Here is a 27,476-nt window from a genome sequence, read left to right on the forward strand (position 1 = left end):
ATACAGCCTAACACACACAATTCCTGAATAGGGTTCCTTATCGGTGAAGGACCAATGTTCTGGGCCTTAGAGTTCAGACATTCTCTTTGTTGAATATAGATTCTAAGGAATAGTCAATATATAAATGACTCAAAAATACACAAAGAACTAAAAGGTTTAATATTTACTAACAGATACTAAACCCATTGACCTTCAATGGGCTCTTGTAGACATTTGCTGCCTCCCCAAATCAGGTCTAATATCTAAACTTTCCCTCCATGTTGAAGGACGCAGTGAAATGCACCAAGCCCTTAAAAATTGCAGTAGCCCATTTTACTGAAAATTTGGAGTATAAAATAAAATAAAATCATATGTCATATACATTTTAAAAAAAGAGAACAACACAAAATCCCAGAATCACAAGAACTGTGTACGTAAATTCCTTGGTAACAAGCTCAGAGACACACATGACTTGCATAAAATTTTATAAATGCACACAAGCCTCGAAATGCTGACAGGGTATACAGTGTGTATACAGTAAACAATCTTTTAGATGGCAATCTAAAGTATTTCATTGTAAAAGTTCATATTGGTTGGCTTAAAGATTTTTGTTTAGCAAGTGCTAGTAAATAATGAATACACATTCTGGACAGAAAAGATTAGGAGTAAATTAAGGAGTTTTATTTGGCAGGAACTGGAAGATTTTTCATAATTTTTGTTCTTGTATTTGGGAGTAACTCTGCACTGTAACTCTTCACCAATATCTTTCATAATGTCTGAGAACTACCGGGTAGGAGCAGTGGGTCAGCACTGTGTAGTTTGAAACCCTTTGGAGAGTGTGGTTAATTTTAATTTCTTAAATTTAAGACTCTGGTTGATCCAGGGCTCACTTTACCTTACTCCTGGAGTAAGCTGCTGAGGGGTTGTGGTGGTCTCCTCTAGAAAGAAAGTGAACCCTGGCATCTGTTCCATTACACCAAACCACCACCATCAGCCCAGGAGGAAAACAATTCAGAGGAGTGAGAATCAGCCCAGGCAGACACAATGCTGCTGTCATGGTTGTAGTTGTGTTTGTGTTGTGACAACAAAACGCTAGGACCCCAGTCCAGCAGAAAACTTAAGCATGTGCATTGCACTCAAAAAGCTCTACAAGCACCTTGCTGGATTGGGGCCAAGATGGTTTACAGACAAGGAAAATGACAAGCGGGGGAATTCTTCCCAGCGCTAGTGCAGAGTGGCATGGGTGACGAAGGCCTTCTTTTCACTAGAAAAGAAGGTAGGTCTGAACATATGTTAAGCAGAACTCATTTTACCCTATTGTGTAGGCAGTCTGAGAGGGGAGGTTTTATTTTCCTTTTACTAAAGCTGGCAAGGATCAAACTGGCTCCTGGAGCAGGTTAGAACAGCCCAAGTACCACCCTAGATTGTGTACCCTGTTGCCATAGTCCCCATGCAGAGGAGAATTGCCAAGATGCAGAACTGCCACAATTCCCAACCATCTTCTCCAGCCTGCTCCTAGTCTGCTCTGTAGGGGTGCCATAACTCTTCACCTCACAGGAAGAGCTACTGGGCTGGGGAACTAATGAGAGGGCAGTGCAGCTAGTTTCCATAGACCAAAAATGGCTGCAGCGAAGAGATGAACTTTCTTAATGGTCCCACAGCCTATAATATCCACAGAGAACAGATGAATGCAGAGAAGGAAAAGAACAAAAAGTAGCATGAGTGAACAGTGACAGATGGCGCGTGTCTTGGGAGTTCTATGCATTTATTTATATAATTTTAAATAGGTAACTTGCTGGTATTATCGGGGAGAGCTACTAGCCAGGAACTATCATGACTATAGTCTATATATCTATAGTAGCCAGTCCTACTTCAGACAACAATAATAGGATTTGAACTCAAGGCTTTCAGAGATAAAATCAGTCCCCTGGCTGGTAGCTGGCACCATATGCTTATTAATCTTCCATATGGACCAGCCATTAGTGTAGCTTGAACTATGTTTGTGGAGAATAGTAGACCTGCCCATGAGTGCACATAGTTTTTAATGTGATGTAATTTAACAGTATTATAAATTCCTTACAGTAGTGGCTCTTATTTCTGTATGCTGACTGTTTTCTTTTTGATTTAGTTGCCAATAAAGAACTGGAGAACTTGGAGAGGTGGAAGGAACAGCACCGGCCAGGACCAATTAACCTGAAACCACAGAAACTGGGTAAGGAAATAGAAGTAAGCTGACTTAATGGATTATTTAAAAAAAAAAACCAAATAAATGAAAAATGTCATGGTTTTATTTTATTTTTTGCTCTGGTTTTTAGAGATTTACTGTTGGTTAAAATGTTAGCGATAATTGCTACTCTTGGTGGGATTTTAATGAACTTGACTATGAAGAAGTTCCTAAAACATAAATGCATAGCTTTTGCCTTCATGAAATTTCATCTGACTGGTGCAGAAAACCCTGTAAAACATTCACTTACATATTTTGAATAGTTATTTAGGCAATGGAAGAACAATTTGAAGAAAGCACAGTGAGTGACTTGGCTGAGAGCACTGAAAACTGTAACATGAAAATTATAACCACAAAAATAGACACAAATCTAAAAGTAAGTGCAGCATTAGGCTGGAATTTAAAAATGGCCTTTTTTTTTTTAAGGTGAATTCTACAATAAGGGGATGGGGGAAATGGTTAACCAGGTCTGACCTGCTGTTTTTCTAAACTCTTCTGGCTCTACTCAGCTGATTGCACCCCAGACAGGACTTTCAGAAGAGGGCATGAAACTACTTGCATCCTTTTCCTAAAGTACATTATGTGGTGCCTTAATCACTGGTGTTTACAATGAAACTAAATTGGGAGATCACTTTTTTCACGTTTTGGGGTGGATGGCCAATAGGTCAATGAATCAAACTGTGGGTGCGTGGATTGCAATTTTCAAACTGCAGATCATATCAGCTTGTGCTCGAGGAAGGAACATAACAAAGTATTTTGTAAATGACTCATTTTGGCTACTAAAAATCATTCAGAGCAGCCACATTTTTGAAAGATGATCAAAAGGTTTAGGAAAAGTGACTTATGAGGAAATGTTAAAGAAACTGGGTGTGTTTAGTCTTGAGGAGAAGACTGGGCAGGAGGGGACCTGATAAGTCTTCAGATATGTTAGAGATATAAAAAGGATGATGATCAATTGTTCTTGTCCTCTGAAGGCAGGACAAGAAGCAATGGACTTAATCTGCAGCAAGGAAGGTTTAGGTTAGATATTAGGGGAAACATTCTAACAAGGGTAGTTAAGCTCTGGAATAGGCTTTCAAGGGAATCTCCATCCTTGGAAGTTTTTAAGAACCAGTTTGACAAAAACCTGTCAGAGATGGTGTAGGTTTACTTGGTCCTACCTCAGTACAGGGGGCTGGACTTGATCATTTCTCGAGGTTCCTTCCTACATTTCTATAAAATTTGGGATCCACGTTGCTGCAATTTTGCTGTCTATGTACAAAGGTAGGCAGAAAAGTTAAGGTGACTTTTTGCCTACCCTCATGCACAGAGAGACCGTATTGATGAAGTTGAAACCTCATTCACAGACCAGCCTTTGTAGTTGTGTTTTGTTTTAAATAAGAACAGTATAACTGAAAAACAGTACATGAAACTGGAGTGAAATCTTTCTTTCAAGCAATCTTGAAAGGGGTAGAATACAGGGTCTAAACTTGTTAGCTCATGAATGCTTTAGATCAGTGGCGGGCAAACTTTTTGGCCTGAGGGCTACATCATGTTTCCAAATTGTATGGTGGGCCGGTTAAGGGGAGGCTGTGTCTCCCCAAACAGCCAGGCGCGGCCCAGCCCCCCGCCTCTTATCTGACGACGGCTCCCCGGGACTCCAACCCCTGCCCACTGACTGCCTCCTGCCGCCCCATCTAACCCCCCATCTCCTTCCTGACTGCCCTCCCGGGGACTCCTGCCCTCTGACTGCCCCACCCCCTATCCACTCCCCTGCCCCCTTACTGCACTGCCCAGAGCACCGGGTCAGGTTGCGGCTCTGCAACTGTGCCGCCCAGAGCATTGTGCCAGCAGCACAGCGCGCTGAGGCTGCGGGGGGGCAGCGGGGGAGGGTCTGGGGGCTAGCCTCCTAGGCCAGGAGCTCAGGGGCTGGCAGGAGGGTCCCATGGACCAGATGTGGCCCGTGGGCTGTAGTTTGCCCTCATCTGTTTTAGATAGAAGAGTGGTACTGGAATGTTGCAGAAGTGAAAAGCCCACCCCTCCCCTCATCTTCTGGGGAGGAAGGTGCTGGGTTTCCTGTCCTAAGGCACCCTCTTCTATATCAACCACTAGCTAGTGGGTGTTTAACTTTGAAAGTGCATCTTCCCGTTGCTGGAAAGGAAAAGGAATGTCACTCTCTTGTCCTGGCTTGGTGGGAAGGGTTCACTGTCTGCATCCTAGTTGCTGAACAGAGAGAGTCCTCCTCCCCTAAAGTGAGCTGTAGCTCACGAAAGCTTATGCTCTAATAAATTTGTTAGTCTCTAAGGTGCCACAAGTACTCCTTTTCTTTTTTCTCCTCCCCTAAACAATCAGCAACAGGCTTTCACTAGCCCATCTGAAATTATGCTGAATGTGGCTTGTCCTTGTTGATGATTCCAGTCAAACCATGTTCCTCCCTGTTTCAGCAGCTCCCATTGCCAGTGGGCAACTTTGGTAGTGTAGACAAGGCTAGCAAGGTGTTAAAGAAGGTGGAGGCTTCCCCAGTCACAAATATCATCCAGAAGGACATGGACTCGGGGGTTCTTTTAATCAAGGCATGTTGTAGTCAGTGCTATGCCCCTCCTTGTATCATGGAGATACCTAATGACCATGGATAAGAACTTGGTTCAAAGGGTATATGGTGACAGTTCTGCAGAAATAAATATCTTAATCCTCCTGAGATGCATATCTCTGCCATGAAAAGCTTCCCAGTGGTTAGTAGGCAAGTTGTTTTTTTTTTTTTTCAAGTTCTGGTGAACATGGCATTCTGCCCCCTCATTACCTCACATCTACTAATACTAATGAGCCATTTAAAGAAAATGCACATGAAGGCAGCAAGTTACACCCTTGGAAAAGAGAGAGAGAACTTCAGAGCTTATGGTAGGAGAAAGAGGAATCCTAGAATATCAGGGTTGGAAGGGACCTCAGGAGGTCATCTAGTCCAACCCCCTGCTCAAAGCAGGACCAATCCACAACTAAATCATCCCAGCCAGGACTTTGTCAAGCCTGACCTTAAAAACCTCTAAGGAAGGAGATTCCACCACCTCCCTAGGTAACTCATTCCAGTGTTTCACCACCCTCCTAGTGAAAAAGTTTTTTTTTTCCTAATATCCAAACTAAACCTCCCCCTCTGCAACTTGAGACCATTACTCCTTGTTCTGTCATCTGCTACCACTGAGAACAGTCTAGATGCATCCTCTTTGGAACCCCCTTTCAGGTAGTTGAAAGCAGCTATCAAATCCCCCCTCATTCTTTTCTTCCGCAGACTAAGCAATCCCAGTTCCCTCAGCCTCTCCTCACAAGTCATGTGTTCCAGTCCCCTAATCATTTTTGTTGCCCTCTGCTGGACATTTTCCAATTTTTCCACATCCTTCTTGTAGTGTGGGGTCCAAAACTTGACACAGTACTCCAGATGAGGCCTCACCAATGTCTAATAGAGGGGAACGATCACGTCCTTCGATCTGCTGGCAGTGCCCTTACTTATACATCCCAAAATGCCATTGGCCTTCTTGGCAACTCGTATCCAGCTTCTCGTCCACTGTAACACCAGGTCCTTTTTTGCAGAACTGCTGCCTAGCCATTCGGTCCCTAGTCTGTAGCAGTGCATGGGATTCTTCCGTCCTAAGTGCAGGACTCTGCACTTGTCCTTGTTGAACCTCATCAGATTTCTTTTGCCCCAATCCTCTAATTTGTCTAGGTCCCTCTGTATCCTGTCCCTACCCTCCAGCGTATCTACCTCTCCTCCCTGTTTAGTGTCCTCTGCAAACTTGCTGAGGGTGCAGTCCACCCCATCCTCCAGATCATTAATGAAGATATTGAACAAAACCGGCCCGAATACTGACCCCTGGGGCATTCCACTTGATACCGGCTGCCACCTAGACATGGAGCCATTACAGCCTGCCAGCCAGTTTCCACTAATGTGAAGGAAACTAAAAAGCTGTTGGTGTGTGTTCTCAGCTCCATAAAGTGAGTGGAATGACTAAGAGGGAGCCTCAGAGCTTCCGTCAGAGGAATCAGAATTGTGGGAAATGCACAATAATTAACATAGATTAAAAGGCAGATTCACTTCCTTGGTGACTTCACTGTAGATACAGATCAGATGTGAGAAGAAATAAAAGGCTTTTGACATGTAGAAACTTCAGCATTTGAGGAGGCTACATCAACCGTTGGAGTGCTGGTACTTTCCAAACTGAAGCAAATACACCTGAATAACTGGTGAGAAATGTCCACTATATTCAATATCTGGCATTAAGAACTTTAGCTCTATACTTGCTCGTGTGGGCTTAAGAGGGGCAGCAGAGGCTTGAAGAAAGAGATTCCCAATGGCATTTTTAATGGCACAATTAAATAGGCTTATTAGATTGCAAATTCTTTTAATGCCTCTTCTGAGAGTGACTCTTTTTAGAGAGACTGTATTTTTAATGTCCCAATCATCAGATTTCCTCAAATTGAAGTTCTACAATTGCTTGGCTACCGTGATTAAATATTGTAAGAATTCCAAATCTGCACTATTTCTGTGACTGGCAGACATCCAATCTTTCTGGGACTACATAATTTCAGGTACCATAGAGAACAAACAAATTTGAGTTCCATACTTTCCCTGAGATAATAGAACTCTAAGCAATAAATTATTGTAAGTTTATAAAGAACAAATCATGCCTGACAACCTTCATTGCTGTTTTTATATATATATATATATATATATATATATTAAGTGAATGCAGGAGTTATAACACATTTTGATTTGTCTAAAACATTTGATATACCACTTCACAAAATCTTATTTGAAAAATTAATTCAAGTTGTCTTGGATCTGAGCCCTGTTGAATGGATTGAAAACTGGCTGGCAGGCTGTAAGCAAAGGGTAATGATGAACCGCAGTATATTGAGTAGTGGCTGATGTCCGGTGGTGTGCCTCTGTTGGAAATTAATGATGCACATGGCTTTAATTAACATCAGGAGCTGGAATTGATAAATTTGCAGATGATGCTAAAAGGCAAAGTGTTGGCAATACCGGGGGGGAGGGGGGGCGGAATAATACACAGGGATCCAGAAAGGCTAGAAAAGGGTTCAGGAAGTAACACAAAAATGCTCAACCTGGAAAAATTATTTATAGTACCAACTGTGAGCTGATTATAGTGTCAACAATAAGTTGTTGTCTTTCATACTATATAGTCCCATTGATTCCTAGGGGGACTACACAGGTGTGTAAAGTTAAGCCTCAGAGTGTCACAGATTAGGAAGGTAATAGTTCTGTATGTAGCACTAATGCAACCAGCTTTTGTAGTCTTGGGTACCTCTGTAATGACAAAGATGTTGACCAATAGGAAGGAATTCAGGGAAGAAAAACAGAAATAATTATGGAGCTGCAATTAAAGGAATCAGCTTGCCCAAACAACAAAGGGAGACCCGATTGCCTTCTATAAATGGAGGGAACATCACGGAAAAGAAGAATTGTTCAGAGTAGCCTGGCAGAAGAACTGAGAATAATGAGATTTAAATCATTTCACTTTCTCCATGCCCTGCCATGAGAGTGAAGATCTATTGGGTCCCTCTTGCCGTCTATTGTAGAGTTTACAGATTCATGGCTAGAGACTGGGTGCTCTCAATAGAGGATCCATGCCTCCGAAAACTATACTTCCTACTATTTGAACCTTGGTTTGGTAAGGCTAAGATGCAGGTGAAGCTTGTGTTTTTAATCAGGCTTTTGATTGCTTTAAAAATTTAGTGTTTTTTCCCCCTTGCTAATAAAGAGCAAATTCTGTGTTTTCACTGATGTTAGGTACTTTGATGGTTGGGGGGCCATCCAATTAGAAACCTCAAAAATTTCTATCAATTTTGGGAAAGTATTTTTGTGAAACAATTTCCTGCCTTTTTTTGGACCAAATCTAGCACCAATATTCAGTTTTGAATAAACTGAGCAAAAGAAAATTTAGGATGACCATCAGGAAATTAATTAGAAAGCAAGACACTGCTAAACTGTGAAATAGTCTCTCAAGTAAAATGATGAACCCCCGTAACTTCAGTCATTTACCAGTAAAAAGGACAATATCGTGAAGAATATTCTGCAAATAACAATCCTGTGCTGGAGAAAGACTGACATTAGAAAAAGAGATGGGCAAAAAGTTAAAATAGGCCTCTTCGATTTCTCATTTTTATCAGCATGATTATGAAAATATTCTCATGTATGCCTAATGTATTTATTATATTACAGTGTCTCTTGTTGCTGACACTTGGGCTTAACATTTTCTAACATGCAGAATGCAATTTGTATTTTCTAGGTGGAACAGAATCTGAGGCTGAAGCTAGGCAAAAACAACACATCAGACTCCTGCAATCTAAATACCAGCAAAAGGTCAGGAGGAATACATGTGATTTTTAGTTTTGATTTAGGAAATACTGTTTCCCCCACCCCCCTCAGGCCCACTGTTCCCTGTGGCTTTAAAATGAACTCCCAGTTATTTGACAAAAGAAATAGTCATGAGACTTCAAAAGAGACAAAGAAAAGGTGGAGTTGAAAGACTTCTCTGTAATGTAGAAAATGAGAAGACTGCTATATAAGTGTGTGTAAACAATGTTGCAGATCACCTCTAAAATAATGAGGTTAATGATAATGCCACTGAAGTTGCCCTTCATATTTGCAACATGCTACATAAATAGTAACTAGTCAATCAACACACCAACTCACCTTTGAGGGCTGTAAGTATTATCCTCATTATTAAGGGCATACACACTTGTAAAGGTCAGTCATAAGAATGGCCATACTGGGTCAGACCAAAGGTCCATCTAGCGCAGTATCCCGTCTTCTGACAGTGGCCAATGCCAGATGCCCCAGAGGGAATGAACAGAACACATCATCATCAATGATTCATCCGCTGTCACACGTTCCCAGCTTCTGGCAAACAGAGGCTAGGAAAACCCTCCTTGCCCATCTTGGATAATATCCATTGATGGACCTATCCTCCATGAATTTATCTAGTTCTTTTTTGAACCCTATTATAGTCTTGGCCCTCACAACATCCTCTGGCAAGGAGTTCCAAAGGCTGATTGTATGTTGTGTGAAAAAATAATTGTTTATTTTAAACCTGCTGTCTATTTCATTTGGTGGCCCCTACTTGTGTTATGAGGAGTAAATAACACTTCCTTATTTACTTTCTCCAAAGCCATGATTTTATAGACCTCTATCCTATCCCCCCCCCTTAGCCATCTCTTTTCCAAGCTAAAAATTCCCACTCTTTCCTCATACGGAAGCTATTCCATCCCCCTAATCATTTTTGTTGCCCTTTCCTGAAACTTTTCCAATTCCAATATTTCTTTTTTTGAGATGGGGTGGCCACATCTGCATGCAGTATTCAAGATGTGGGCTTACCATGGATTTATATAAGGGCAATAAGATATTCTCCCTCTTATTCTCTATCCCCTTTTTAATGATTCCTAACATCCTGTTTGTTTTTTTGACTGCCGCCGCACACTGCGTGGACATCTTCAGAGAACTATCCACGATGACTCCAAGATTTTTCTTGAGTAGTCACAACTAATTTAGACCCCATCATTTTATATGTATAGCTGGGATTGTTTTCCAATGTGCATTACTTTGCATTTATGCACATTGAATTTCATCTGCCATTTTGTTGCCCAGTCACCCAGTTCTGAGATCCTTTTGTAGCTCTTCGCAGTCTGCCTGGGGACTGAGATCCTTTTGTAGCTCTTCGCAGTCTGCCTGGGGACTTAACTATCTTGAGTAGTTTTGCGTCGTCTGCAAATTTTGCCACCTCACTGTTTACCTCTTTTTTCCAGATCATTTATGAATATGTTGAATAGGACTGGACGCAGTATAGACCCGTGGAGACCCAGGATGCTTGCATAACTACCTATTGATAACAGATTGTTCAAAACTAACATGGAGGAGCTATTGTACAGTTCATGTCTTCGTTCTCTAATTACAGTGAGGGGGCACACATGCTTGATTTTTTTTTCTTTGTAACTTCATCAATCAAAATTTAGGGTTGGAAGAGGTGCAATACAAAAGTCAAACTGCACTGTCTGTGTATGTGTTCTCCCCCAATACTATATAGCTGAAGAGAGAAGAATATGCAAGAATCAAGAAGGAGGCTGAAGAAGCTGAAATCCTGACAATGAAAATGATTCAAAGAGAAAAGGTAAGACTTGTTTGAGTCTGCAATAGCCAGAATATCTCACTGGAACAGTGCTTTACCTGGATGAATCCTATGGGATGGATCCTTGGCTCATGTAAATTGGCTATACTGATTTACACCAGCTGAGGAGCTGGTCCTTCATCTGAAATTTTGCATATCCCCTTAGATGAAATCTGAGCTGACATTGTGCTGTGCTCACAAACTCACTTTGCTTTCTGTGGCCATAGTAGGGAAGAAGGTTGTTCTGGGTGCCATATAAGCTGTTCCTGCAGCTTTAACTTCTAGGTTACTTGAGTTGTATACCTAATGATTAGAAATAACTGTTCCTCCAAGAAGTGCAGAGCTGGAACCCCTATGGCTCATCTCTCTAAGAGAGGAACCTGTTAAATCTGCCAGAAGTACATATGACTGACAGTCACCAGACCAGAGTGATGTGCCTATAGGACCATTGATCACCTACTGGCCTGGGAGTATACTCCATCATGCTAGCTTCAAAACAAGGTATATTGGAGACCCAAAATGTAAACAAACAGTTCTGGAGGTGGAGGGTGCACTGCAATGTCCTTTTGTTTTGGCTGGTACACCAGGGTTTTTGCTTTGGTTGAGAACAGTAAGGATAACTCTGCTCTGATTCAGGGAATGTATCTAGAAAATTACACCATCTTGTCAAAAGTTTGAAAGGCTGATGGACAGATGTTTTATATATTAAATAGAAAGCTCTGCATTGTCAGCTGTACAAAAATACCCTTTTTTACCTGTGTAGCGTGATGTGATGTTTGAATTTTTGAAATGAAGATGGCTACCCTAGATCCTCCTCAACTGATGTTGAAAAGGGTTGTCCCATTGATGTAGATGAAGCCATAATGTCTTCAATGTCCACTGTAAGAACAGAATTAAGGATAAGAAGGCACAGAACAATGCTCTAATGCAGGGGTTCTCAAACTTTCTTGCACCATGACCTCCTTCTGACAGCAAAAATTATTACATGGCCCCAAGACAGGATCAAAGCCTGAGAACACCCGAGCCCCTCCACCCTGGGCGGAGGGCCAAAGCCCAAGGGCTTCAGATCCAGACAGGGGGCCTGTAACCTGCATCCAGGGATGAAGTCCTTAGGCGGTGGAGCTCAGGCTTTGGCCCCGGACCCTGGCAAGTCTAAGTCAGCCCTAGTGACCCCATTAAAATGGGGTTGTGACCCACTTTGGGATCCTGACCCACAGTTTGAGAACCGCTAATGCCTATGGCGAACTTCTCTAATGCTGCACTTTCAGATGTAAATCTGCAAATTCAGATGGAAATGCCTTCATAAGCTGAGGTCATGGTGAAACTGCAAACCGTTAAGCCTGTCCATTCTTCTAAAATGCAAACCTCCCCAAGTGGTAAGTGCAGACATGATTTTGTTGGGAGGTATTTACCCCAGTCTTAGGCGCACTTCAAAAGAAGTTGTGGAAGCTCAGGATGAAATCCCAGGCCCTATTGAAGCCTCGGAGTCCAGTTCTTAATGCTATGTGGTCACATAGTCTCTAAGAACCCATGTATTGTGGCACCCCATCTGCACATAACTGACCTATCAGCCACACTATCACTGGTAGTGTGCCTGGTAATGCTCACTGACATGTGCTAGGCCTTGCCTCCTATTGCTCTTTCTGTCTGCAGTCCTGCATCAGTGGTAATGCCAGCACTGCAGCATCACAGTTCCTATTTGTCCATCACCTTACCGAGTTGTGCTAGCTGACCAGCTTGAATGTCCCATCTGTATATGAGCCTTGGACCAAAATGTTTTTTCAAGACTGTAAACATACATGAAATGGCCCAAGATATAATTAGATTTTCCAACATGGCTGGATTAAACCACGTGGCATTGTTTTTCACCAAAAATTGGAAACATTTTCTGGGAAAACATTCTCCAGGCCATCCTTTGCCTCCACCTCAAATCCCCATTGTGTGGGGATGTAAAGTTGTCCATCTACCCAATGAAACCAACCTCCATTCTTCCAGATTAGGGATTCAAAAGGCTGCCTGTAAAATTGCCTTGTGCCCATAACGATCCCCGTAGATTCTTCTGTGGCTCTGCTCTGGAAGGCAGACTGCAGCTTTCTCACATTCCCTTTTCCACTATGTAGGCTTCAACCTTTTCCTCTCTCTGCCAGGGACATCATTTGTTATGGGGTAAAAGGGCCCCCACAACCCCCAAGATATTGGACCCAATCTTTAAGAAAGCAGTAATTGCTTAATTTTTTTCCCCATTCCTGATGTTTGGGACAGAGAATGTTCTATATGCTGACAGAACTTCACACCCCCAACCCCCGGTCTCTGCTTCCCTCCAGAAGACAGGGATACGGTGTCTGTAAGAAACCCTTGGGAGACTAATTAGAACCACTATCATGCAGATTACAGGAGACTTCAATTTAGAACCCCAAATTAGTATGTATTGACAGTTTATAGAAGCAAATACATAATAAAAACATTGTCAAAGATTAAAGGGACCTGTTTGGGGGAACAAGCTATCCCCCCATCTTTCAGTCTAAAATAATTGCATGGTTTACTTTGTCACATAGTAGTGATCTCTTGGCTGTTGGACCTTCAAAGTCCTGGGGCAGATTCTATGCTGCACTTCCAAGAGTTTAGGTCCCTCTGGGAGCTAATGTGGCCTTTAGCATAAGTTATAACAGCCCTCTCCCTCACAACCCTCCCAGCTGAGCCAGAGGAAAAATTTCCAGATTCCAACATGCTCTCACTCCTGTACTAGGGACTGTGACGAGGGCAGTTTGTATACTGCCCTGTGCAGGAGGAATGCCTCCTTAGTCTTCTGGAGCTATGTAAAGTGGTCAGAGGAGGGGCCAGAATTTGGACTGGAAGATAGCTCATGTAACACCAAAATTTTAAAAGGGTTCTAGAGGTGATCCCAGCAATTGCAGTTCGGTAAATCTAATGTCAGTACCGGGCAAATTAGTTGAAACAATAGTAAAGAATAAAATTGTCAGACACATAGAAGAACATAAATTGTCATTGTGGCCTCTGTCAAGGGAAATCATGTCTTACTAATCTATTAGAATTTTCTGAAGGAGTCAACAAACATGTGGACAAGGGGGATCCAGTATGTACTTAGATTTCCAGAAAGCCTTTGACAAGGTCCCTCACCAAAGGCTCTTATGTAAATTAAGTTGTCATGGGATAAGAGGGAAGATCCTTTCATGGATTGAGAACTGGTTAAAAGATTGGAAACAGAGTACGAATGAATGGTAATACATGGTGTTCCCCAAGAGTCAGTCCTAGGACCAATCCCATTCAACTTATTCATAAATGATCTGGAGAAAGGGGTAAACCGTGAGGTAGCAAAGTTTGCAGACGATACTAAACTGCTCAAGATAGTGAAGACCAAAGCAGACTGTGAAGAACTTCAAAAAGATCTCACAAAACTAAGTGATTGGGCAACAAAACGGCAAATGAAATTTTAATGTGGATAAATGTAAAGTAATGCACATTGGAAAAAATAACCCCAACTAGACATACAATATGATGGGGAGCTAATTTAGCTACAACTAATCAGGAAAGAGATCTTGGAGTCATCGTGGATAGTTCTTTGAAGACGTCTATGCAGTGCACAGCGGAAGTCAAAAAAGCAAACAGGATGTTGGGAATCATTTAAAAAAGGGATAGAGAATAAGAGGGAGAATGTTATTGCCCTTATATAAATCCATGGTACGCCCACATCTTGAATACTGCATACAGATGTTGTGGTCCCCTCATCTCAAAAAAGATATACTGGCATTAGAAAAGTTCAGAGAAGGGCAACTAAAATGATTAGGGGTTTGGAACGGGTCCCATATGAGGAGAGATTAAAGAGGCTAGAACTTTTCAGCTTGGAAAAAAGGAGACTAAGGGGGGATATGATAGAGGTCTATAAAATCATGAGTGGTGAGGAGGAAGTGAATAAGGAAAAGTTATTTACTTGTTCCCACAATATAATAACTAGGGTTTAAATGAAATTAATGGACAGCAGGTTTAAAACAAATAAAAGGAAGTTCTTCTTCACTCAGCGCACAGTCAACCCGTGGAACTCCTTGTCTGAGGAGGTTGTGAAGGCTATATAACAGGGTTTAAAAGAGAACTAGATAAATTCATGGAGGTTAAGTCCATTAATGGCTATTAGCCAGGATGGGTAAGGAATGGTGTCCCTAGCCTCTCTTTGTCAGAGGGTGAAGATGGATGGCGGGAGAGAGATTACTTGATCATTACCTGTTAGGTTCACTCCCTCTGGGTCACCTGGCATTGGCCATTGTCAGCAGACAGGATACTGGGCTGGATGGATCTTTGGTCTGACCCAGAATGGCCATTCTTATGTTCTTGTGTTTGACAGTGAACCATTAATAACTACTGTTTTTGAGGATGGTCTTTCAGCCAGTTATGAATCCACCTTGAGTAATGTCGTCTCAACCTCATTTCCCTAGTTTGCTTATGAGACTGTCATGTGGAGTTGTCAAAAGCCTTACTAAAATCGAGATATGTCATGTCTGCAGCTCCCTTCCCCCCCGCCCCCCATGCCTTAGGCTAGTAACCTCATCAAAGCAGGAAATTAGGTTGGTTTGCCATGATTTGTTTTTGAGAAATCCATGCTGGCTATTCCTTAACTCTGTTGTTCTCCAGGTGTTTACAAATTGCTTGTTTGATAATTTGTTCCTATATTGTATTTTGATCGTGCACTTATTCTTGCAGGCTCCCCCCTGCACAGAATGGCCATTAAGACTAATGGCCACACACCGTTAACTTGCAGTATTGGGGCTTTAAATGGCTACTCCTGGAACCTTGCAAAATTGTCATGAATGTTTACAAACCCATGCACAAAAATCCCCCTTCTCCAGGCTTTTCTATGAGCATTTATGATGAGGGAGGGAGAAAGGGAAACAAACTTTATTCACCCATTTTATATATTGAATTATTGCCCATGACAACTGGACAAGTTTCAAGTCTGCTGTAACTACAGTTATACCTGGAAAAGTATTGATGTAGCACTTTTGTTTTCCTACTTTTACGGTTTCCTGGCATTCACATCCACAGAATGTAAAATGTTTATAAGTCTTGTAGGTAGTAAAATTCTAAATAGTGATTTCGTTTAAAAGTTCAATATCCTAGCAAATATCTCTACCATACAAACTGTTTATTTCCTAGAATTAAATTCATATTTTGAAGCAAGTTGGGGAATCTTGCAAACCAAATAAGTAAATAGGTATCAAAGGGAACTTTAAAAATAATCAACTAGTCTGAAGATGTTTTTTGTAGCAACCTTGGGACTGGTGGGGATTTTGACTGAAATATATTAACATGCTGAATAATCCACCCTGTTTCGTAGAAAAGATCTGCAGTGCATTAAAAAGCCACCAAAGGGTGTTGATTTGGCTTTTGCCCTCAACAATCTCAGCTTGGTTGCAGACACATCACTTATGATCTGAAGAAGAAATCGGGAGTGGGGAGGCAAGAGAGTAAAAATGGAGGGAATAAGCTTCCCAATTCTGCAGAACTTTGGCCCTGCTAAGTAAGACAGTGTTTGGCCCTGATTATCCATGGAACAGTTTGGTATGGAGTTTTTTGTTGTTTTTGGGTTTTTGTTTTTGTTTTTGTTGTTTTTTTTTTGCAAATGATAACTAATCTATCTGAAAACTAGAAGAATTGCTAGCTGCACCTGCAGAGCATCAACTACATGCATATCTTTGATCAAAAGGAGGACTTCTATAGGATATGAAGCAGAGGGAGGGTTTGTGATTTCTCAGGCAGAGTCACTATTCATTTAATAAAAATAAATTGCATGACCGTTTGAAAGGTGATCATGGCTAGCTAGCGATGTCAGCAGAGGCATTGGAACTTTCACCACTGGAGAACTACTTTGCCATTCATGTTTGTTGGGAAAGAGCTACAAAATGTGTGATGGTTAGATATTGTGCTGAGATCCTCAAAATAATAAAGAGGAGTTTGTGTAAGGATGTTGCATCATAAATCAATGCTACTACGTATAGATACAACCTCTATGTGATATTGCTCAATGTCATCTCCTACCTTCTCTTGCTGCAAAGAATAATTCTTGTTCTGGGGAGGGAAAAATAGAATCATACACTCTCTTATCCTTGCTACTAGGAGACACAATATGGTGGATAGGAGAAGGGTGGATCTCCGTGTTTTCTACAGAATTGATTTGTTTGCCTGGTGTTCTCCTTGTTGTTTTGTGTCTATCAGCCTCTGCTAAGAATGATCATCAGTCTTGCTCGTTGTACCTGTAATCCAGGCTAATGTGAAGAGCACAGGTCAGCTCTGCAGACTCCCTGAGATTCTATTTGGAATCTTCAAGACTGCTAATCAAGTACCACTGAGCTATGTGAATCCCACAAGCCCTTCTCCTCAATTTCCCCTCGTCCCGTCCCTGCCCCCCAAATCATCTAGGTGGTGATGCTGGAGCACTCGCTGAGAAACTTTAGTGGAGACCACCTGATATTAGTGAAGATGTCCATTTTCCATGTATGGCATTGGGATAGGTGTGGATATACCTAATCTGTAAGAATGGAGGGAACAGATGACCAGAGGCAGCATTCCTGGTAACTTTTAAGGAGACTCTTACAATTCCAGATAGTGCTGAGCTTTATAGACTTCAAGTCTCAGAAGCCCACCCAGAATGAGAACGTCCTCCTGATAGAACCTTAAGTTAACTTGAACTTTATTGTAGAGTCTTTAGAATGAAAATCCTGCAAAAGCTTCTGGGGGTGGGAAGAGGTAGATAAAGCTGAACTCATGCCTTCAGTGTAAATGGTACAGGTGTAAAACCCTGAACAAGAGATCCCCATGCATAGCTCAAAAACTTCTGAAAGCATCTGTTTCTGCAACAGCAATTTCCTGAGATCAAACACCGTATGATTGGGTCAGATCTGTTTTCTCTGTCTGGCATGTTCTGGTCTATAAGCTTGTTATTCCATTAGCATTTCCTGCACATATTCTAAAGTTACATAGTTAAATGTGTAAAGATTCAAATTAACTGAAGTGAGAATACTATTGCATGTAACTAACTTTTTGCTGCTGTGTATCTCTCTAAGGGTCTTCATAGAAGTTCTCTCCATTTAAAATAAAGAAAACAATATGGAATAAATCTTGTCTTATCAATGTGCTCTGTATTTTGGTAACGAATAACTGTACTAGCAGGCTTTTTTCATTTTTAGTATTTGCTGAAGGCTGAAAAATTCCTGGCTTTCTACACACATTTCTCCTAATGCACTCCGAACATGTTTATCTACAGTACCACAGCTGTTCCAGCCCTGGCCCTCTTTGAAGAGAGAGTGCCAGTTGTGAAGTGCTTTTATGATGTTTGAGATCACACTTTCTTTTATGACCTAAGCAAGCATTTCAAGCTAAAATGATAAAGGTGAAAGGCTAGTGCAGTAGCCAGTGGCCAATTAGTTCAAGCCCTATTCTATATGGTAGTTATTGGCAAATCCTTGCTGCCTTTATCCATTGTACTCCAATATTTCCTGCAGTTTGTATTTCGTACACAAAATCACTCTCATGTGACAAATCCCTGCTTTTCTGTATGAACAAAAATGTGTCTGGAGGAGACATCTGGTGGTTGGTGTTTCAGCCAATAGTGCCCTCTTGAGTCCTGCAATACTAGGGAGTTTTCCATCATGCTGGGGAGACTTCCAACACCACCAGTAAGATGGACTCGTGACCATCTGGTGATTAAATTCTTGAGACAGTGGATGTGTTGTTTGAAGTGAACTGTCCATGTGTCCCTTTGGGAGGTCAGTGTGCCAACTTCCCTTTAAGAAGCATTATGTCCTTATTCATGGAAGCCCGCCTGTAATACCAAAAATCACTTTAATTGTCTTGAGGAAGGTGGTGTTTGAAGCCACTCTGGCAATAGCTGGTATGCTCAGATTTCCTCTGACACTGATCAGTCTCATTTTAGGTATGGATACTTCGTTGATGAGGGATAAAAGGTGTGTCCCTGCTGCTTTTTGTACATCTGTCAGCTGCTCTTGATGCATTTGACATTGAGACACAACTGTGGATTCCTGCAGGGATTAAAAAAAAAATTCTAGGTTGCCACAAAATGTATCTGCCTATGTGAGGGGCTCTGTTTACATGGAGCACATTACTTCTGTGCCAAGCAATTTGCACAGGCTTCCTTTAAATGCACCCAAAAATGAATGGGTATTGGTTTTTACCTACCATAGAAACCTTAAATAGATTGAGTCTTGGCTTTACTTCATAGACCACCTCAGGATCATTGTCGTATTGCTGTTATTAACTGACACCAGAGCTCAGTCTCTTGATTTTAATCATGAGGTGCTGGAAACAAGATGTTTTTAGGGTATCCTCAACTGTGCGTCTTTCCCCGTCAGTAGAATTCCTCAGAGCCCATGTTCACTGACTTGCAGGTCTTGCAACAAGATCTGTTTGGTGTCCTGGCTTTTGTAGGGGGAGAGAGACCCTGCTGACTGAGGTTTGTTGTGGGAAGCTGTTTTGAGTTGCAGAGGTGGATACAAGTTTTATAAACACATTTCACAAACGCAACCTAAAGCTGTACATACCCTTTTTCCCCATCGGAGCATTGGGTGGGTGCATTTTTGTAAATGTCAACATAGACTCTGATCTCTTGTCTGCTTTTGAAACCTGTATCAAGATATTTATTTTAATTGCTTCGCATTCTTTAATTCTGTATGTGCCAGTATTTCAGTACTTCTCCTTATAGTGTCTCATTCTGATATGCTTATATGAGCTAAAGGGTAGCTTATTGAAAGAGGATTTGATTTTTTTTTCACCTCCCCGAGTTATGCCCACATCACTGTTGTACTTACTCATTTAATTATTGAGCCACTTACAAAATATGGTGCAAGACATGATATGGCTTTACTCAGTGCAAGCTGAAGACGGATTTACCTACTGTAGTGATTTGTTTCACAAGCCTCCTCCTCCAGTCTTTCATTAGCCATATCTATTAAAGGGGGGGAAGGGGAGGGACCTGAATTCAGCTAAGGCAAAGTAACTCTCTGATCAGATCTCAGTACCTGTTTGTTTGTCCAATACTTTTCCATCATTTTAAAAATTAGGGATAGTTGTCTGGTATGCTGTAACATCAGTGCCTGTGGTGTGAAAACTTAATGTTTCATCAAACAGGCATTTTAGAATTTAAAAATATAGCAGGATTGAAATGAAGATTTGGAACTCTTGATTTGTGCTTGAAATACAGTGAAGTGTCTTAACTGGTCATCCAGAGACCACATGTTGCACAAAACTTGGCTACTTACCTTTTTTCACTGGAGTTAATTTAGAACTCTATATTCCCTCTGTGCTGCTGCAAAGTTCTGTATTCATTTTTACTTCAAAATTTTATATTGCTTACTTTTAAAGCCCTCCATAGACCAGCTTTATGCTACTGACTTCTAAATGTTATATGCAGTTTTAGATTGGAGATCCTATATTGTATTTGTGGTACTGAATGTACTATGGATTTTCTTGGTGCCAGCATTTCAGTTGACTCTCTCAGTGGGCATAGTGTTTAAGGATTTGCCTACATGAGGAAATTGACTAGAGTAGCTATGGCAGAATAAACCGTTGCAGAGCCACTCCCTATGGGGATGCTTCTATTCTAGAATAAGTTCTTTTATTTGGGAACAATTAATGCAATTCCAAAGCAGAGTAATTATTCTGGAATAAAATAAAGTTTTTAATTCTCCAGGTTAGCAGCATTCTTGAGCTATTATAGAATAGCTATTCCAGTCAATTTCCCCATGTAGATGAATCCTCAGTGTTGCAGTAAGTGTGTGTGTGTGTGTGCGTGCGCATTATCTGCATAGGTTCAACTTCAGCCAGAATTTGGCCTTAAAAAGCCAAAAATCTGATATCTATATGTATGTGCATAAATTTGCATTTCAGATCTCTTATGAACTCACTCTTGCAGTGATTTGCATGCACAAATTGGTTTTGTACCAGCAAATGCTTGTGTACTTGGGTGATAACTTGCACGCACACAGTTTCTGATGTGCTTTCTGAACACCAGGGATTAATTAGGCTATTTGGGCCAGATTCTGTTCTGTTGGCTTTGACTCATTTGCACTGCCAGAATCTAGCTGCAGCTGTCAGCTGAGAATTCCTCTGATTGGCATGCATTGTCAGCTGCTATAAGCCAGTAGTGCTAGTTCCTAGAGAGGAAGGATAGTCCAGGGATTAGGGAACTAGACTCAGATGGCCCTGGTTCAATGCCCTGCTACATGCTTCCTCTGGGATCTTGTGCAAGACACTTAGTCTCTCTCTCTCTATTCCCCATCCATATCAGAGATATTAGCACTTCCATACCTCACAGCAGTGTTGAGGATAAACCGTCTGGAAATGGGGGCATACATGTACCTAAGTCAACCACCCCCACATCTCGAAGGATGGAACACATTCTCAAAGCAGCCTCAAGGAAACCTACACCAATTAATTTATTGTAGTGGTAACCTGATTTAGTGGCAGGAGAATTAAGAAGTGTAACTGGGTCTCTGATGATGGCTTCCCTCGCACACCAAGCAGATCTTTGCCAGGAGAAAATTTGATCTATTATACTGAATTTTTTTGTACATGTTAAATTAGTCTTTTGACCCTGCTGCCAGGAGGTATTTGATTATTGGTCTGTTTTTAAGAGTACAGTCTAGGCTGAAGCCTCTTTAAAATATTTTTCCTGTGTTTTGGGCTCTTGTATACTTGGGTGTGAAATCTAATGGGCTATTAAAACAAAAATAAGTAGTGAAATCATTAATTTCTCACTTAATTCTTAATTTCCAATTTTGCAGGCTGATAAATTGGAAGAAAAAAGAAGGAAACAAGAAAAGCAAAGAAGAGAAATGTTTAATGAAGATCACTATTTGTAAGTAAAATGTTAAATCTGACTGCCTAAGTCTGAAAGAGGTCAGTCACCTTTGTAGGCATAGGTGGTAAACAGATTCCAGGTGACAAGCAGATGAAGTAATTCTTCCAGCCATGGCATCTGGCCTCTAAGCTCCAGGCTGTTGTTCTGAAGCTGACTGTCTGCCTGTCCCGTGGCTAGGTTTCAATGGCTAGGATATGTTCTTTTCTTCCTCAAATATGTTCCTCTGGTTTATCTGTATTCGCCAGAATTTCCAGTGTTTGAATCGTTGGAGAATGGCTTTTGTATAGAGTATTCCTAAGCTAGAGGGTTTTTTTTCTTAGATCATTGTCAGTACAGAATATTTATTTTAAAAAATCCAAGAAAAAAAGGCTGTTGGGTAATTCTATGAAAGCGGATATGTAACCTAATTGTTTCTGTGAATAAAATCTACTGAAAGAGTACCAAGATACCATGTGATGGGTGCTTTTACAAATGCATTCATAGATATTGATATTAAGGTCAGAAAGGACCATTATGATCATCTAGTCTGATCTTCTGCACAACGCAGTCCACAGAATCTCACCCACCCACTCCTGCGAAAAACCTCTCACCTATGTCTGAGTTATTGAAGTCCTCAAATCGTGGTTTAAAGACTTCAAGGAGCAGAGAATCCTCCAGCAAGTGACCCGTGCCCCATTCTACAGCGGAAGGTGAAAAACTCCCAGGGTCTCTTCCAGTCTGCCCTGGAGGAAAATTCCTTCCTGACACCAAATATGGTGATCAGCTAAACCCTGAGCATATGGGCAAGATTCACCAGCTAGATATCCAGGAAAGAATTCTCTGTAGTAACTCAGATCCTACCCCATCTAGTATCCCATCACAGGCCATTGGGCCTATTTACCATGAATATTTAAAGATCAATTAATTGCCAAAATCATGTTATCCCATCATACCATCTCCTCCATAAACTTATTGAGTCTAATCTTAAAGCCAGATAGGTCTTTTGCCCCCACTGCTTCCCTTGGGAGGCTATTCCAAAACTTCACTCCTCTGATGGTTAGAAACCATCTTCGTCTAATTTCAAGTCTAAACTTCCCAATGACCAGTTTATATCCATTTGTTCTTGTGTCCACATTGGTACTGAGCTTAAATAATTCCTCTCCCTCTCTGGTATTTATCCCTCTGATATATTCATAGAGTGCAATCATATCTCCCCTCAGTCTTCTTTTAGTTAGCACTAAACAAGCCAAGCTCCTTGAGTCTCCTTTCATAAGACAGGTTTTCCATTCCTCGGATCATCCTAGTAGCCCTTCTCTATACCTGTTCCAGTTTGAATTCATCCTTCTTAAACATGGGAGACCAGAACTGCACACAGTATTCCAGATGAGGTCTCACCAGTGCCTTGTATAATGGTACTAAAACCTCCTTATCTCTACTGGAAATACCTCGCCTGATGCATCCCAGGACCGCATTAGCTTTTTTTCACGGCCATATGACATTGGCGGCTCATAGTCATCTTATGATCAACCAATACTCCAAGGTACTTCTCCTCCTCCGTTACTTCTAATTGATGCATCCCCCACCTTATAACTAAAATTCTTGTCATTAATCCCTAAATGCATAACCTTACACTTCTCACTATTAAATTTCATCCTATTACTATTGCTCCAGTTTACAAGGTCATCCAAATCTTCCTGTACGTTATCCCAGTCTCTCTCTAAATTGGCAATACCTCCCAGCTTTGTATCATCCGCAAACTTTATTAGCACGCTCCCACTTTTTGTGCCGAGGTCAGTAATAAAAAGATTGGTCCCAAAACCGACCCCTGAGGAACTCCACTGGTAACCTCCCTCCAGCCTGACGGTTCACCTTTCAGTAGGACCCTCTGTAGTCTCCCTGTTAACCAATTCCTTATTCACCTTTCAATTTTCATATTGATCCCCATCTTTTCCAATTTAACTAATAATTCCCTATGTGGCACGGTATCAAACGCCTTACTGAAATCTAGGTAAATTAGATCCACTGCGTTTCCTTTGTCTAAAAAATCTGTTATTGCCTCAAAGGAGGAGATCAGGTTGGTTTGGCACGATCTCCCTTTTGTAAAACCATGTTGTATTTTGTCCCATTTACCATTGACTTCAATGTCCTTAACTACTTTCTCCTTCAAATTTTTTTCCAAGACCTTGCATACTACAGATGTCAAACTAACAGGCCTGTAGTTACCCAGATCACTTTTTTTCCCTTTCTTAAAACTAGGAACTATGTTGGCAATTCTCCAATCATACGGTACGACCCCTGAGTTTACAGATTCATTAAAAATTCTTGCTAATGGGCTTGCAATTTCACGTGCCAATTCCTTTAATATTCTTGGATGAGGATTATCTGGACCCCCCGATTTAGTCCCATTAAGCTGTTCGAGTTTCATTTCTACCTCAGATATGGTAATATCTACCTCCATATCCTTATTGTTAAATGGAAAAATGTACTGGTATAGCAGTGCAGCAGTAAAAACATAGTTACAAGTTAAATCTTACTCTGAACCCTAATTTTCACTTGCTTACAACTTTCTCAAAGCCTCTTTTGTCAGACATTTCTCAAGCTTGGTTGCAACTCAAAACTGCTTAGTGTGTGTGTTTCTGAAAGTTTGAACAAATTCCAGCTATTCTTTATTATGCAGAAATGAGAGAGAAACTTTAAAAATCCCAGTATCACCTTTGTGGGCAGCTAATGGGTTTGTTTTAAGATTTCATACTTGGTGCAAAGGTATTCCTAAATAGTTACTTGTCTTGTATGAATATATTTTGATTTTCAGATACAGGGCAAGAAATTGCCCTCCCATAGAAATAGTCCTGGGATGAGTATAAGAAACACAGTAAAGTTGGAGTTTACTTCAAATACTTTTCTAAGGCAAGTGTGAAGGAGCCACTGAGGGAAGAGGAATATGGCCACCCAGTCCCACAGATCCTGGAAACTTCTAGGGAAAGGGAATCTGTCCTCCAATGGAGGTTTAGCACCCTTTTGCTAAAGATGAAGCAAAAACTTCTAGTAACATTGTTCTCTCCAGCACTCCTGGATGCAGTAGATCTGCTCTAGTCTTATACAGGTATAACAGCTATTTGTCCCAACTCGGGCACAGCAACTCACTATGTACTGCCAGGGCCTTAATTGAGCCCTTGCTGTCCACTGAAAAGTAGATTCAACATTCATGTTGGTCCCTTTGACTCAGACATACCTGAATGCTTTCAGCTATCTCCTTAACAAACTGAACCGACTTAAATGTAACTGAAGTTAAAGACTAACTTTCAGACACTGTCGAGCTCTGTTTCAGCAGAGACTGCATGTAACTGTCAAAAGAATAAACCTGGTGGAAGGTAGATTATTCTCTGCACTAAGCATATACTGTGAAGTTCTACTGAATGTCAAACCTGGGGAAAGTTGGACAGAAAATTAAATTAATAGGATTCTACATACTTAAGCAAAATTTATTGCATAGTGCAAGACAATGGTATCTTCCCAAACACATACATATATACTCGATCATAAGCTGGTTCATTTATAAGCTGACCCCACCCCCCAAGATGAATAAGAAAATAAGGAAAATTCATAAGCCAACTCTATAATTCCAGGGTTGGCAAACTTTGGCTTCCGGCCCATCAGGATGTGCTGCTGGCAGGCTGAGATGGTTTGTTTACCTCTAGTGTCTGCAGGCATGGAGGTAAACCTAAGTAAACAAAGTGTCCCGGCCTGCCAGCTGCTTACACTGATGGACTGGGACAGCACCTCGTGGGAAAATTTTTTGGGGGGAGAGATGCTGGGGGTCATGGGAGTAACCCCTGTGACCACCCCCCACATGACCCCACCCCAGCCCAGGACCCCCACACTCTTCCCATCCTATCCCTTTCCACCTTAGCTAGGGCAAGCTAGGAGAGATGTCTCTGGCCTGGCTGTAGCGTGCTCTGGCGGCCTGGCTGCAGCGTGCTCTGGCAGGCGGGGCTGGGAGGCGTGGCGCGGCTGGCAGCCTGCCAGCCCCAGAGCTGCAGCCACTTCGGAGGCTGGGGGGAGAGCAGCGTGGCCAGAAGCAGAGAGACTCTGGCCCCACCTCTTCCCTTCTGGCTGTGCTGCCTCTCCTTGCCTGCTCTGTTGAGGGGAGGGGCTGTCCCACCTCTTCCCTCTCTATACCTGTTCATAAGCTGACCCCCTTCTCTGATGCTTCCCTTTTTTTACTAAAAAAAATTTGGCTTATGAACAAGTATATACGGTACTAGTTAAAAGAATCTGCTACCATGCAGAATATAAGGAACCTGGGAAAAATAAATTCATCATTGAATAATGTAATGATAATACTTTCAGAATACTTTTTGTGCTGTGCTATGTTGCACATTAACTCCACTGAGTAATGTGAAGATATGACATCTCATCTTGTTATGACATTAACTCAGGTTACTGTATCATCTTTTGTAAACCCATTTGAGATAGGCTTGAAGGAAAAGTGCTACATATAAAGTACAGAATATTATTCTTGGGCCTGATCCTGCCTATATTTTTGTACAAAATGGGAGGTCAGAATGTTAACACCTTATTTGCTGCTAACCATGAGGTTGCAATAGTTTATCATCCATCACCATGTACTCATAGACTTTAAGGTCAGAAGGGACCATCATAATCATCTCGTCTGACCTCCTGTACACTAGAGGCCACAGAACTCAACCACCCACTCCTAAAATAGACCCCTAACCTCTGGCTGAGTTACTGAAGTCTTCAAATCATGGTTTAAAAACTTCAAGTTACCATTTACAGTCGTTTAAACCTGCAAGTGACCCGTGCCCCATGCCATAGAAGAAGGCGAAAATCCCCCAGGATCTCTGCCAATCTGACCAGGAGGGAAATTACTTCCCTACCCCAAATATGATGATCAGTTAGACCCTGAGCATTTGGGCAAGATCCACAAGGCAGATATCTGGGAAATAATTCTCTGTAGTAACTCGGAGCCCATCACATCTAGTGTCCCATCTCTAGCCACTGGGGATTTTTGCTACTGGCACTTGCCGATGGGTCACCTGCCATTGTAGGCAATTTCATCATACCGTCTCCTCCATAAACTTATCAAGCTCAGTCTTGAAGCCATTTAGGTTTTTTTGCCCTTACTGCTTCCTTTGGAAGGCTGTTCCAGAACTTCACTCCTCTGATAGGTAGAAACCTTCACGTAATTTAAAGCCTAAACTTGATGAGGGACAGTTTATATACATTTTGTTCTTGTGTCCACACTGGCACTTAATTTAAATAAATACCAGGAAGAGAGAGTTCTCCCTCTGATGTATTTATAGAGCACAATTGTATCTCGCCCTCAGCCTTCTTCTGGTTAGGCTAAACAAGCCAAGCTCTCTTGAGTCTCCTCTCTTAAATTTAGGTTTTCAATTCATCAGATTATCCTAGATCCCCTTCTCTGCATCTGTTCCCGTTCAAATTCCTCTTTCTTAAACATGGGACACCAGAATTGCGCACAGTATTCCAGATGAGGTCTCACCAGTGCCTTGTATAATGGTACTATAAACCCAACACTTTCCTGTCTCTATTGGAAATACCTTGCCTGATGCATCATAGGATTGCATTAGCCTTTTTCACAGGCATATCACATTGATGGCTCATAGTCATCCTGTGATCAACCAGTACATCCAGGTCTTTCTCCTCTTCTGTTACTTCCAACTGATATATTCCCATCTTATAGCAAAAATTCTTGTTGTTACTGCAAAGTCATGCATTTAGGGACTATTAGATTTCATCCCATTCTATTATTCCAGTTTACAAGGTCATCCAGATCTTTTTGTAGGATATTCCAGTCCTCCTCCGTATTTGCAAAACCTCCCAACTTTGTGTCATCTCAAAATTTTACTAGTGCACGCTCACTTTTTGTGCCAACGTCAGTAATAAAAATGTTAAATAGATGCTTTTTTATTTTTTGTGTGTGTGTGCCCAAGACCTAAACAAACACCAGAATACCTCCCACCCCCAAATTCCCCTTACAAATTCCCACTCAATCTCCCCTGTTTACAGCTCTGTTTGCTTCACTTGTGCCACTGTCTGGCTATTTGGCTTCCTTTATTGGCTCCCTAATCAAGACTCTGCTTCTCTGACTGCCCACTGTCTCCTACCAGCCTGTACAAACTGAAGGAAAAAACCACACACACAAATCCACCAAAAACTCACTCCCTGCCCCTAAGTGTACTGGTGGGACTAGTGAGCATGTTGCATACCATAT

At 41.5% G+C, this 27,476-nt stretch overlaps 1 protein-coding gene across 3 annotated transcripts in view; it reads left to right on the forward strand.

The window, feature by feature from the left end:
* EPSTI1 (epithelial stromal interaction 1) overlaps positions 1–27,476 on the forward strand; it is an 86,846-nt gene that overhangs the window by 10,909 nt on the left and 48,461 nt on the right. For 2 of the 3 annotated variants that reach the window (XM_038387492.2, XM_043504539.1), the window contains exons 3-6: positions 2,108–2,191; positions 8,482–8,555; positions 10,276–10,359; positions 21,165–21,238. In XM_038387492.2, coding sequence (XP_038243420.1) covers positions 2,108–2,191; positions 8,482–8,555; positions 10,276–10,359; positions 21,165–21,238 — 316 coding nt within the window. The remainder of the gene's footprint in view (positions 1–2,107; positions 2,192–8,481; positions 8,556–10,275; positions 10,360–21,164; positions 21,239–27,476) is intronic. The other variant, XM_038387493.2, reaches the window with a different exon arrangement.

This window comes from Dermochelys coriacea, chromosome 1, assembly GCF_009764565.3.
Source record: "Dermochelys coriacea isolate rDerCor1 chromosome 1, rDerCor1.pri.v4, whole genome shotgun sequence".
NCBI classification, from domain to species: domain Eukaryota; kingdom Metazoa; phylum Chordata; order Testudines; family Dermochelyidae; genus Dermochelys; species Dermochelys coriacea.